The sequence below is a fragment of the Vipera ursinii genome, assembly GCF_947247035.1.
Source record: "Vipera ursinii genome assembly, chromosome: 2".
Taxonomy (NCBI): domain Eukaryota; kingdom Metazoa; phylum Chordata; class Lepidosauria; order Squamata; family Viperidae; genus Vipera; species Vipera ursinii.
In genome coordinates this window covers 145,720,224-145,733,052 of record NC_139513.1, presented here as the reverse complement: position 1 = coordinate 145,733,052, position 12,829 = coordinate 145,720,224, and the positions used below count along the sequence as shown (strand labels likewise).

The window sequence follows — 12,829 nt, the reverse complement described above, 5'->3', positions numbered from 1 at the left end:
TTTCAAAAATAATTCTTTCCTATCCCTACTTAGATATGCAAAGAACTGAATATGTGTAGGGTTTTTATTTTTCCTTACACTGCAAAACATGTACTATACTTCAGTATGTGGGTCTAGTATATACAGTATTATGATGCTTATAGGAATCTGGCTTCGTTAACCCCAAATCCACAATCTCAGAAAATTAGAGTATTGTGAAAAGGTGCAATATTCTAGGCTCAAAGTGTCCCACTCTAATCAGCTAATTAAGCCATAACACCTGCAAAGGGTTCCTGAGCCTTTAAATGGTCTCTCAGTCTGGTTCAGTAGGAATCACAATCATGGGGAAGACTGCTGACCTGACAGTTGTGCAGAAAACCATCATTGATACCCTCCATAAGGTGGGAAAGCCTCAAAAGGTAATTGCAAAAGAAGTTGGATGTTCCCAAAGTGCTGTATCAAAGCACATTAATAGAAAGTTATGTGGAAGGGAAAAGTGTGGAAGAAAAAGGTACACAAGCAGCAGGGATGACCGTAGCCTGGAGAGGATTGTCAGGAAAAGGCCATTCAAAAGTGTTGGGGACTTTCACAAGGAGTGGACTGAGGCTGGAGTCAGTGCATCAAGAGCCACCACACACAGACGGATCCTGGACATGGGCTTCAAATATCGTATTCCTCTTGTCAAGCCGCTCCTGAACAACAAACAACGTCAGAAGTGTCTTATCTGGGCTAAAGAAAAACAGACCGGGTCTGTTGCTCAGTGGTCCAAAGTCCAACATTTGCATCTCATTTGGAAACCAAGGACCCAGAGTCTGGAGGAAGAATGGAGAGGTACACACTACAAGATGCTTGAAGTCTAGTGTGAAGTTTCCACAGTCTGTGTTGATTTGGGGAGCCATGTCATCTGCTGGTGTTGGTCCACTGTGCTTCATTAAGTCCAGGGTCAACGCAGCCATCTACCAGGAGATTTTGGAGCACTACATGCTTCCTTCCGCAGACGAACTTTATGGGGATGCTGACTTCATTTTCCAGCAGGACGTGGCACCTGCCCACACTGCCAAAAGCACCAAAACCTGGTTCAATGACCATGGGATTACTGTGCTTGATTGGCCAGCAAACTCACCTGACCTGAACCCCATAGAGAATCTATGGGGCATTGCCAAGAGAAAGATGAGAGACATGAGACCGAACAATGCAGAAGAGCTGAAGGCTGCTATTGAAGCATCCTGGTCTTCCATAACATTTCAGCAGTGCCATAGCTTCCATGCCACGCCGCATTGAGGCAGTAATTGCTGCAAAAGGGGCCCAAACCAAGTACTGAGTACATATGCATGCTTATACTTTTCAGAGGTCCGATATTGTTCTATGTACTCTCCTTGTTTTATTGATTGCATGTAATGTTCTAATTTTCTGAGATTGTGGATTTGGGGTTTTCATGAGCTGTACGCCATAATCATCACAATTATGACAAATCACAGCTTGAACTATCTTGCTTTGCATGTAATGAGTCTATCTCATATATTAGTTTCCCCTTTTAAGTTGCATTACTGAAATAAATGAACTTTTGCACGATATTCTAATTTTTTGAGTTTCACCTGTAAAAGATCCTCTCTATGCAGCTCATGGTTCTGAAACTTTTAAGGGGAGAGCCAGACTTTCAGTTACATGGAGTAATGATCAGATTTAGTGCATGGTGAAATATCTTTTGATTTTAAAGAGCAACCTCAACAGTGACATAATTGCAAATGGGGAATGTATGTTTTTACCAAATGCTGAGCGGCAGATGGGGACTACCTTCACATTGTGATATTCCCAGGACCAATAACCAAAGCTGACAGGAAAGGCTAATTAGTTCCACATTAGGGTTAGTGCTATGTGTATGAACACAATAACAATACTACTCTTTCCAGATGAGCCTGCCTTCCTTCCTTCCTTCCTTCCTTCCTTCCTTCCTTCCTTCCTTCCTTCCTTCCTTCCTTCCTTCCTTCTTTTATAAATTTTTATTGAATGTTTTACAAAACAACGTAAAAACTAACACAAACCAGTAAAGAGTAAAAGCTATAAAGAAAGGAAGAAAAAAGAAAGAAAATGTAGAAAGAATCAAAAGAAACAGAAGGATCTTCCAGTTTTCTTCGCAGTAAATATAAGTGCAATTACAAAATTATCTCTTACACTGTTTACAAAAGAAAACTCACTCTTTCCTATTATCGTTTTTTATAACTATCAAAACTACCAATCATAAGTGCATTTTTTTCTGTTTTATGCAAAAAGTCTGATAGGAGTTTCCAGTCAACCATAAATAAGGATATATACTTTTTCTATTCAAACAGGTTAATTTAGCCATCTCTGCAAGGTCCATCATCCTTATCAGCCATTTCTCCATTTTGGCTTCCATGGTTTTTTCCCAGTTGTTAGTCGATCAGTTGTGTGTCTCCTTTCTCTCCCTAGGACAAAAGCCCTGGTATTAGAATTGCTGGCAGCTGTGTGTCTTGTGCGAGGTGGCCATGAGATCATTTTGGCTGCCTTCGAGAACTTCAAGGAGGTGAGATTGCTTTTATTATCTATTTAAAAGGATAGGTATCAAATGCTGAAGATCCAGGGTATTGTACGTTCTGAAGTCCAATGTATCTGCATCACTAGATTGAGAAAGGATATGCAAATAATAAGGAAGCAGATGGAAACAATGGTTAGATGGAAGGACTTTGATCACCACCCAGAGACAGATACAAACGGGGAGGGAGGAAAATAGAGAAAAACTGATATAATAATAACAATAATAATAGTAGAGTTGGAAGGGACTTGGAGGTCTTCTAGTCCAACCCGCTGTTCAGGCAGGAAACCCTATATACCATTTCAGACAAATGGTTATCCAGTCTCTTCTTATAAACTTCCAGTGTTGGAGCATTCACAAGTTCTGAAGGTACGTTGTTCCACTGATTAATTGTTCTAACTGTCAGGAAATTTCTCCTTAGTTCTAGGTTGCTTCTCTCCTTGATTAGTTTCCACCCATTGCTTCTTGTTGTGCCTTCAGGTGCTCTGGAGAATAGCTTGCCTCCCTCCTCTTTGTGGCAGCCCCTGAGATATTGGAACACTACTATCATGTCACCCCTCGCCTTTCTCTTCGTTAAACTACACATACCCAATTCCAGCAACCGTTCCCTATATGTTTTAGCCTCCAGTTCCCTAATCATCTTCGTTGCTTTTCTCTGTATTCTTTCTAGAATCTCAACATCTTTTTTACATCCTGCTGGCCAAAACTGAATGCAGTATTCCAAGTGTGGCCTTACCAAGGTGCTATAAAGTGGTATTAACACTTCACGTGATCTTGATTCTATCCCTTTGTTAATGCAGCCTAGCATTGTGTTGGCTTTTTTGGCAGCTGCAGCACACAGCTGGCTCATATTTAAGTAACTGTCCACTAGAACTCCAAGATCCCTCTCACTACTATTAAGCACGGTACCACCAATATTGCATGATCAACCCCCACCCCACCCCCACCCCAAGTTTCCTGTAGCTTCAACTCCAATCATTTCATCTCTGTTAGTCCAATATGGCTGATCCCCTAGTTCCCTTCTTTACTTTTTGGGAGACATAGTTGTCTGCTAGGTTTGTCAGGAATTTGTTTGATCTTCCATCTGGTGCAGAGTTTATCTCCCAGTTGATGTCCGGGTAATTAAAGTCCCCCATTACTATCGATGTGCTTCCTACATACCTTAGTTAACTGACTAGCAAAATGTTTGTTTATTTCCTCTGTTTGGTTGGGTGGCCTATAGTAAACAGCTATGGGAATGTCATTTGCCCCCCTTTTATATTGACTCAAATGCATTCAAGACAGTTTTCATCATTGTTGTGCTCTATTTCTGTAGAGATGTAGTTATTTCTTATATAGAGAGCAACTTCACCTCCTCTTTTATTTGGTCTGTTTCTTTTAAATAATTTAAAACCCTCCCACCAAGTTTCCGTAATGGCAACAATACCATATCTGCCCTCATTTACCTGAATTTCTAATTCACCTTGTTTATTGTTCATGCTCTGTGTGTATAGTGATCATCATTTTTTTTCCAAGTGAGAACCCAAGTCAAATCTACACAACTATCCAATATTACTTTGGAGAAAGTTTTTGATCAATGCAGTCTACCCTATCTTTTGGTGTTGCATTGAGTCAGAGATAGGTAGTTACACAAAGCTGAAGCCATGTTTTTATCAGGCCTGCATGCCACCTTATTTGTTTATATACTTATGCACCTGCTGCTACTCACTTGTAGTCAAGCTCTTCTCTAGATAACTTTTTTAGGTGTCTCATTTTCAGAAGTTGAAGTAAGTTACTCTTAGTTGCAGGATATTTTCATCAGTAGCTTCTCAAAGAGCCTGACATCTTTCTGAAAACATTTTCTTGTTGTGTTTTCTTTGAATGGCTCCTGAAGGAATATATGTGGATCATGTGTTTATTAGATGTTCCATTTGGCTGCCAGTCCTGTCAAAGCTTGATCTAGTAAAGAAAAGGGTAAAATGAATACAACCTGAAATGATTAAAGAAAAACCAGTAGGCCCTCAAGGTGTGACTTAAAAGACTAGGAGCATACCTGTGTTTCTGTGGGGATAATTCAAACACAGTACTTGCCTTCTTGTACCATCTACTGATAACAAAACTCTCTTTCTCTGGGTATATGACCAAAGAAAGAAATTACTCTGGGAATGTGCATGAAAGTAACCACTGCGCAGCTATGTGGAGGAGCACTTATGTAAATGTGTCAGCATCATGGAATGATCTGTATTTGGCAGGCTCATCAGGACTGCAACAGGTTTATGATCCAGGTGTGTTCTCTTTTCTTAGGTATGCAAAGAGCAGCATCGCTTTGAGAAACTGATGGAATATTTCCGTAATGAGGATAGCAATATTGACTTCATGGTAAGTAGTAAAAAAAAAAAAAGCAAGAATGCATTTGCTTTGAAATTGTGTATGCCAGCAGCTCATTTAGCCCAATGCTGGGATGAAACAAAGTGACACATTGGATGTATATTATCTGTCTTGATAATCAATTGTACTCAACTTAGAACTATTCATTTAGTGACTGTTCAAAGTTTTAATGCCCTTCAAAAGTGACTTACAACTGGTCCTCTCACAACATTGCAGTATTTCCACTCATATGATCATGATCCTGGCAGCCATCATGCATTTACTATGGTTGCAGTATCCTTCAGACACATGATCACCATGTGTGACCAAGCAAAATCAATGGGGAAGGTGGCAGGGAAGCTTGCAAGTTGTGGTCAGATGATGTCTCACTTAATGACCACACACCTTAATGATAAATTTTCCAATCCCTATTGTGATTGTAAGTTGAAGACTAACTTTATTCCATGGATAATGTAGGACTTCTGCTGTCCGCAACTATGCTTAACGTGCTATCATGGATTCACCCATGCAAGAGACCATAAGACAATGATGATGGAGCATATGCTTGGATTCAGAAAGTCATTGATCATTTTAGGCAAGATTGGGAAAGGTTTCTATATAAAATCCTAGACAGATAAATCTATCAGTGAAAATGTAGGAGTAGGGAGTCTTTATCAACCCAAGGAAGAATTTACTCTAAGGCAGGGGTCCCCAACCTGTGGCCGGGGGCCATTATCATGGCCTATTGGCCACCAGACCGTGTGAGTAGTTGGCTGGTGCGCGCATGTGTACACAGGCTCATGGCCCCACTCACACAAGCATCTCTGTGAGCGTCGTGGGCGTTCGCAGCCTCACTCAAGCGAGCAATGGATGTTCATGCACATGCACGCCTGTGCATGCGTTCACTCCCCCACGAAATCATCCCTTCTTTCCCCTCTCCCCTGTTCTGGGCCTCCAACTCCGAAAAGTTGGGGAACTCTGCTCTAAGGAATCTCTTTTTTTTATTAAAAAGTTTTACAAAATTTTAATAATAACCCCCCCTCCCCATCAACCCTCTCCCCTTCCCTCCCCCCCCCGGACTTCCCAAAGCAGAATACAGGGTATTACATATAGCAATCTTATGCAAACATATGCTAAATATCTATTACAACGTTAACAAACCTTCCACCCTTTAACTCCCTTATAACAGGAATCTCTAAAGAATATGGATTAGATGGTCTCAGTAAATGAAACCTGAAACATCCGCTTCCCCTTTCTCCTTCTCCAGCAAAAGATTAATCCATGGTTCTCTGCATGGAGGAAGAGAATCTGTGCATTGAAGGATGGTGGGACTTGTCTATCTGGGTATTATATAGAGTGTGTTGCATTTTAAAAATTCAGTTCTCTGGTTTTTTTTCTTTTAAAAAAAGAGTTCTAGAATCTAAGGGGGAGGAAATAACTGGATCTGTGTGTCACAATTCCAGCTGCCTTTTCTCTCTTTTATAGGTAGCCTGTATGCAATTCATCAACATTGTGGTCCATTCAGTAGAGGACATGAACTTCCGAGTGCACTTACAATACGAGTTCACCAAGCTGGGTTTGGAAGAGTTCTTACAGGTAACATTTTATCCCATCGCAAAGTAAATCTCAAGTGGTATTAAAATTCGACAATGTTTAATCATCTTTCTCTAAGGCTCATTTAAACTCCGAGGTGACCGTGATGTCTAGGAACAGGGCTCTTTTTAACTGCTCTCATGATTACTGGGGCTGCTAGGTGTGGTGCTGGAATTATAGCCTTAATTACTTCTGTCTTTACCCTATTGTACTGTGGCAGTCTTGACAAAGTAACTGTCAAATATTCTTTCCTCCAGGCAAATAGCAGAGGGTATAATTGAAGTGCTGGAAGCGTTGGGCCCACCGTGCCTGTTTAGGAGACAGCTTCCTTGGGGTCTTCAGCGGTTCTAGGTTTTTTGTGGTCAGTCCAAATCTGGAAAGGGAGTTTACTCCCTTCTAGAAAATGCCTCCATGTGAGGAGAGCCCATCTTACAGCATAAGCCTCCTTCTCCCAGCATTATTTTGTCTCAGTTATTTTTTTTAGAGCTATAGCTGCCCTTTTTTTCTTTTGGAGCAGTACTGCACCCATAGCCATATTGCTAGCATCAGCATGGATGTCAGATGGTCTCCCTGGGTGTCTCAGTAACAGCTCTGTGGAAAAAAGTCTTTTTAACTTTCCAAATACGGCTTGGCATTCTACGGTCCACTCTAGCGGCTGGCTGGGTTTCACCCCTTTGGTTTTCAGCAAATTTGTGATGGGCAGGGCAATTTGTGCAAACGAGGGGATGAACTGTCTATAGAAGTTGTCGAAGCCCAGGAAGCTGCGCAGCCTCTTCCTTTTGTGTGGGGCACTCACCTTTTCTGGATCCATTTCTTCCCCCTTGTGTGAGAGCCGATAGCCTAAATAGTCATTTTTTTCTTTGTGGAATTCGCACTTTGAGAGCTTAGCATACAGCTTAGCCGTGCAGAGTTTAAGACTGCCTTAACCAATTTCACATGCTCAGCTTTCATTTCAGTGTAGATTAAGGTATCGTCCAGGTACACCAAATTCCTTTGTATAGGTGCTCATGTAGCACCTCATTTATCAGTTGCATAAACACTGCAGGGGCTCCCTATAACCCAAAGGAGCACTTTAAATTGAAAATAAAATAGGGGGCAGTTAAAAGTCATCTTCCACTCATCTCCCTCTTTGATCCTGACTCGGTAATATGCCTCCCATAAGTCCAGTTTAGAAAACACTTTTCCTCTGGAAAGGTGAGCCTGCATGTCCTTCATGAAAGGCAAGGGGTACAGATTTTCCACACACACAACATTAAGACCTCTATAGTCCACACAGAGATGAAGAGACCTATTTTTCTTTTCCCAGAACAGCACCAGGGCTGCCACCTGTGGGCTTGCTGGCTATATGAAGCCCCAGGCTAGGTTTTTATCTATAAACTGCCACAGATTTTCTAGCTCCCTAGGGGGGCCATAGAGTATATCTTGGGCTTTGGGGGCTTGGCTCCAGGGACAATCTCAATAACACAGTCTGAGGGTCGGTGTGGGGGAAGTTCATCTGAGCCCCTCTCATTGAATACTTCAGTCAAATTGTGGTAGTCTCTGGGTATGCTTTTCAGTCCATCGCTTTTCGTGGCTACCACCAGTTCCTCAGTCAGGTTTCCCCTTTTTGCTCTTGTGGCTTTTAGGCTTTTCTGTTCCTTTGGGAATTTCAAGCTCCCTTCTAGCCAGTCTACCTGTGGGTTCCATCTTTTCAGCCACGTCAGCCCTAGGACAAGGGGCCATTCCATACCAGGTGCCACTATGAAAGTTAAAAGTCTCAGAGTGGCTTCCCATTGCTAGACCCAAAGGTTCAGTGGGAAAGCTGGCTGGGACGCCCCCTGCAATGGACCCATCAAGTTGGCAAAATGCAGTGGGGTCCTTTAACCTCAGTCGGCTGATCAGGCACCTGGTACAACCTGAGTCTAGTAGGGTGTTTAGGGGCACCTTTTCTTCCTTGCCCGGGATTAACAATCCTAATGGGCACTGTTATTGGCGCGATCTACCCACTTACTAAGAGGTCATCATTGTAGTCGCTTTTGTGTATCCCTGGTTCATCATCTTGTGGGGTCGGAGTTCCCCCTCCTGATTTTGGGGTTGGGTGGAACTCCACAACCTCCGTGCTCTTCAGCGCCGTGTCCTTTGGGCATTGAGTAGGTTTCATCGGCTTCCCTCTGGATAGTTGGTCTCCTTTCTTAGCTGAGGTTTTTGTGCGGCACTTCAGGGTGTGATGGCCTTACTTGCCACATTTGAAGCAAGCAGTTGAGCACAGTTGAGCTGCTGTGGCCTTGGTTGCCTCCCTTTTTTTCTCCAGTGGAGATTGCTTCCAAACTTTGCACAACCGTTATTGGTTGCCGTTCTGGTCGATCTCCACTTCTTCAGCCAGGGTGCACCAGTCATGCAGGCGGACTGGGGCTCCACAGGCGATGCAGTCATTATACAGGTCGTCAATGAGCCCATCTTTAAAGCAGCTCACCAAAATGTCCTCCGGCCAATTGAGGCGGCATGTCAGGTTTCAGAACTCCTCCATGTATTCGGCTACAGGGTGGTGTCCCTGCCTTACTGTCTTTATGTGGTCTCACGCCTTCTGATTAACCAGGTGGTCTTCAAAGCACCGTCTCAGGGTTGTCATGAAGTGGTTAAAAGTTTCAGAATTCCAGGGCATCAGAGTTGTGCAGGGTTACCATCCATTGGGCTGCAGCACTTTCAGGGCCAGGGTGACTCTAGCTTCCTCACTGGGGAAGGTCCTTCCATACACTTGCATATACAGTAGGTGAGGATGTGAGCAAGGAAGAATCCCAACTGTTGGGGATCTCCGTCGAATTTCAACCCAAGGAGGACCAACTTTGGTTCACGCTGCAGGGCTCTTTCAGTGACTTCTTGCGGGATTTCACCCCCACGGGGCCAGGTCTCTGAGAGGCCGCTGGGGTGGTTGCTGCTGTCTCGGTGGAGCCAGTTGCCCCTGCTGTGGTTTTAGTAGTTCCCTACTCACTCTTGCCGCATGCTGCTTCCTCGAGTCGTCCCTCACTTCTCCTTCTGCGCTGCTCGGATTTTGCCTTCAGGTCCTGAAAGGCTTCCACCATGAAGTGCATTGCTCGTTTCAAGATCTGGTCAGTTGAGTCCTGTTCTCCCTCGGTTTCCTCGTCATCATAGAGTATTTCTATTTCATGCTTCCAGCCGTATTTTCAGCTGCCCCGGATGAAGGTTACCCGTTGGGCCCTTCCATCCCAGTCTTTCCTTTTCCCCACGCCAACCGACCACCTCGGCCTCATAGATTTCTCCATGGCAGCTGTCTCCATCCATCCAGAGGGGCTCTCTTCAGGATGAGTCTTGGTGGTGGATTCTTCCCAGCATTCAGTCTCATCCTGCTCACTGCCATGGAGTGAAATGGTATGCACGGTCCCCACAGTAGGGTGGATGCCTCTCTGGGTTGACCACTTTTGCAGATCTTGCCTAATGTAAGGTCCTGCCTCAGCTAGTATTCCCATGAAAGCAGAACTCTTGAAACTGGCATCGTTTCAACAAGAACTTTTACTGAGAAACAGTGGTAGCAGAAAGGCAAGGCAAGTTCTAAGAGATTCCCGTGCAAAATGTTACATTAAAACTTTCTTTCACAAACCCCTCCCCAATACCCAACTGTCCAGTTCGTTTCCAGCCAATCCACATTTGCAGTTGTTGTGGGAACTGGAGCGATAAGGGATGGTTCCCAGCCATTGCATTGTCTTTACAACTTAGTGGAGATAAGGCAGATGGCCCCTGGCACATTCGTCCCCACTTTTCACACCCAAAGGGATACATCAAAGATGAAGAGAACGAAGAAAAGGAAATACATCCTTTATCCCCCCTCCCAACAGAGTGAAACCTCCCCCCTCCTGTCAGAATGGCAGAGCCCCGAAAATATGAATTGAAGGGGAACTGACGATCTGTTAACATTGTCATTTTAATTAAAAAATAATTAATTGTGGAAAAAGCAGCTGCAGGTAGATGGTCTCCTCAACACGAGCCATGACAACCATAAATGCCATTTTTATTTCATCCTGGTCTTAGTGACTATTCGCTGCTTTATCACCAGCCTCTCCTTCATACACAAAACCACCAGCATCGTTTACTATGTATCTGGGTTTTTGTGTACTTTCAAAATCCTCAGAATTTGCTTGATTCAAAGCAATAAGAGAAAAGTATATGCATTCTATTGGAAGCAATTTCCCTCTCAAATGCTTTTCAAGTCCTCCCCCCAACTCCCCATCAGTTTTTATGGTGAAGGGCACTTGAAACTAAGGAGTAATTCTAGATATTTTTTTAAAGAAATGAAAATAGCTGCATTTTCATAATTGAAAATGAAGGCAGATGTTTTACAGAAAGTCAGGTTTTGAGTTTTGTTCTCAAAATTAAGTGCCTAATGAGAGATTCATACAGTGAAATAGCAAAGGAACAGCAGAGGCATGGAGAAGTCCCCTTGAAATGCTGAAGCTCTTGCAAGGCAGTGTCTCTCATGGGAACCATTGGTGATAAAGTGTCATAGATGTTTGTTAATTTATTTAGGACAAAATTTCTGTTCTGCCAATTTCAAATAAGTTGTGTTCGTATGAAAATTCTCCATAATTCAAAAGCATGTCTATGTCATAGAAACAAAGCTGATTAATAATGAAACCTTCTTTCCAAAAATCCCTGGAAATACAGTTCTCTGATGGGGTTTAAAGACTACTAACAAAACACCCATCATCTCATCAAATAGTCAGATCCAGAATTCTGTAGGCATGAGGATGGGAGTGAGAAGAAATCATGATAAAGTAACATACATCTGTATTTTTAAAAAATTTCATTTTTTTCCACAGATGGCTTGATATTTATCACGGAGTACTTATAGTGGTTTATTTTTGTACAGTAATTTCTTTACCTGTAGTTTGGGCCTCTTGTACTGCTGAGACAGAACACGTCTATGGGATAAATCTTTGAGGAAGTCATGAGTAGCTCAGAGGGGCTGTATTTTGGCCTTGGTGGGGACCTGGTGGTATCCAGGAGAATACTAGGAGCCTCTGGCCTTTAAGACTGTTTCATTCTCTCCAACAGAAGTCAAGGCACACAGAAAGTGAAAAGCTGCAAGTGCAAATTCAGGCCTACCTGGACAATGTGTTTGATGTAGGTGGGTTGCTAGAAGATGCTGAGACCAAGAATGTGGCTTTGGAGAAAGTAGAAGAATTGGAAGAGCACTTATCACATGTAAGTGCACAGCCTTTTCTTTAGCATGGAAAAGCCTTATTGGTTGGGCAGCTAATCCTGGAATCCATTTTGCCTATGGGAACTACACAGACTATTTTAAAAAAATGTCCTTCCCCTTTCTTACTATTTACTCTTAATGTAAAGGAGAATATGTCATCAAATAAGGAAGCTCCATTCAGTTGCAAAAACATTTATCTGTCCTCTTTTAAGCTAGTAACAAGGTCACCCAGTTTTTAGAACATAGGGATTTTCATTGTAAAGTGTTCAGTAGCTGATCCACCTATTGTGTACCTTAACTCAAGTACAGGTAATCCTCGACTGAACAACAGTTCATTTAGTGACTGTTTGAAGTTATATCACTGAAAAAAGTGACTTATGACCATTTTTCACACTTACGATCGTTGCAACATTCCCATGGTCACATGATCAAAATTCAGATGCTTGACAACTGACACATATTTATGGCAGTTGCATTGTCTTGGGAGTAATGTCAACACCTTTTGCAAACTTCTGACAAATCAGTAGGGAAGCCAGATTCACTTAACAGCTGTATTACTAACTTAACAACTGCAGTTGAATCACTGCAGTTGTTAAGTTAGTAATACAGCTGTTAAGTGAATCTGGCTTCCCTACTGATTTGTCAGAAGTTTGCAAAAGTTTGGGCTCAGTTGTGGTCCTAAGCTGACCTGTAGGTGAGACAAAGATTTTTCTAGCCCTGCCTGGAGATGCCAGTTAATTATATTAGGGAGTTTGTGCATTCCATATAGGAGGTCCCATAAATTCAGTTCATTGTCTGAGGTCTAAAATCTCCTGACCGGCCATGCAAAGGGAAGATAGAGGTAAGCTAAAACTTGTTTTTAACTACCGGTATTTTAAAAATGCCAATTACTTGATTTTTGCTAAAGAAAATCCTTTTGGCAGTTTCACTACCTCATTTATGAGAGTCGGCCTCACAAATGCGTTATTGAACATATAGTTATCAAACAATAAAAACAGAGCTGTCTTGACTCAAAGGAAAGACCAATTGGTGATTCCCGTTCTGTATTATTCAGTTGACAGAAAAGCTGCTGGATCTGGAGAATGAGAACATCATGCGGGTGGCTGAGTTGGAGAAACAGCTATTACAACGGGAAAAGGAATTGGAGATTGTCAAGGTAAGGGGAT

The 12,829-nt window shown here is 42.6% G+C and overlaps 1 protein-coding gene across 1 annotated transcript in view; it reads left to right on the top strand.

The window, feature by feature from the left end:
• Positions 1-12,829, top strand: part of FMNL3 (formin like 3) — a 115,328-nt gene that overhangs the window by 81,132 nt on the left and 21,367 nt on the right. The window contains exons 9-13 of the mRNA XM_083352442.1: positions 2,428-2,521; positions 4,814-4,888; positions 6,362-6,472; positions 11,516-11,665; positions 12,718-12,819. Coding sequence (XP_083208568.1) covers positions 2,428-2,521; positions 4,814-4,888; positions 6,362-6,472; positions 11,516-11,665; positions 12,718-12,819 — 532 coding nt within the window. The remainder of the gene's footprint in view (positions 1-2,427; positions 2,522-4,813; positions 4,889-6,361; positions 6,473-11,515; positions 11,666-12,717; positions 12,820-12,829) is intronic.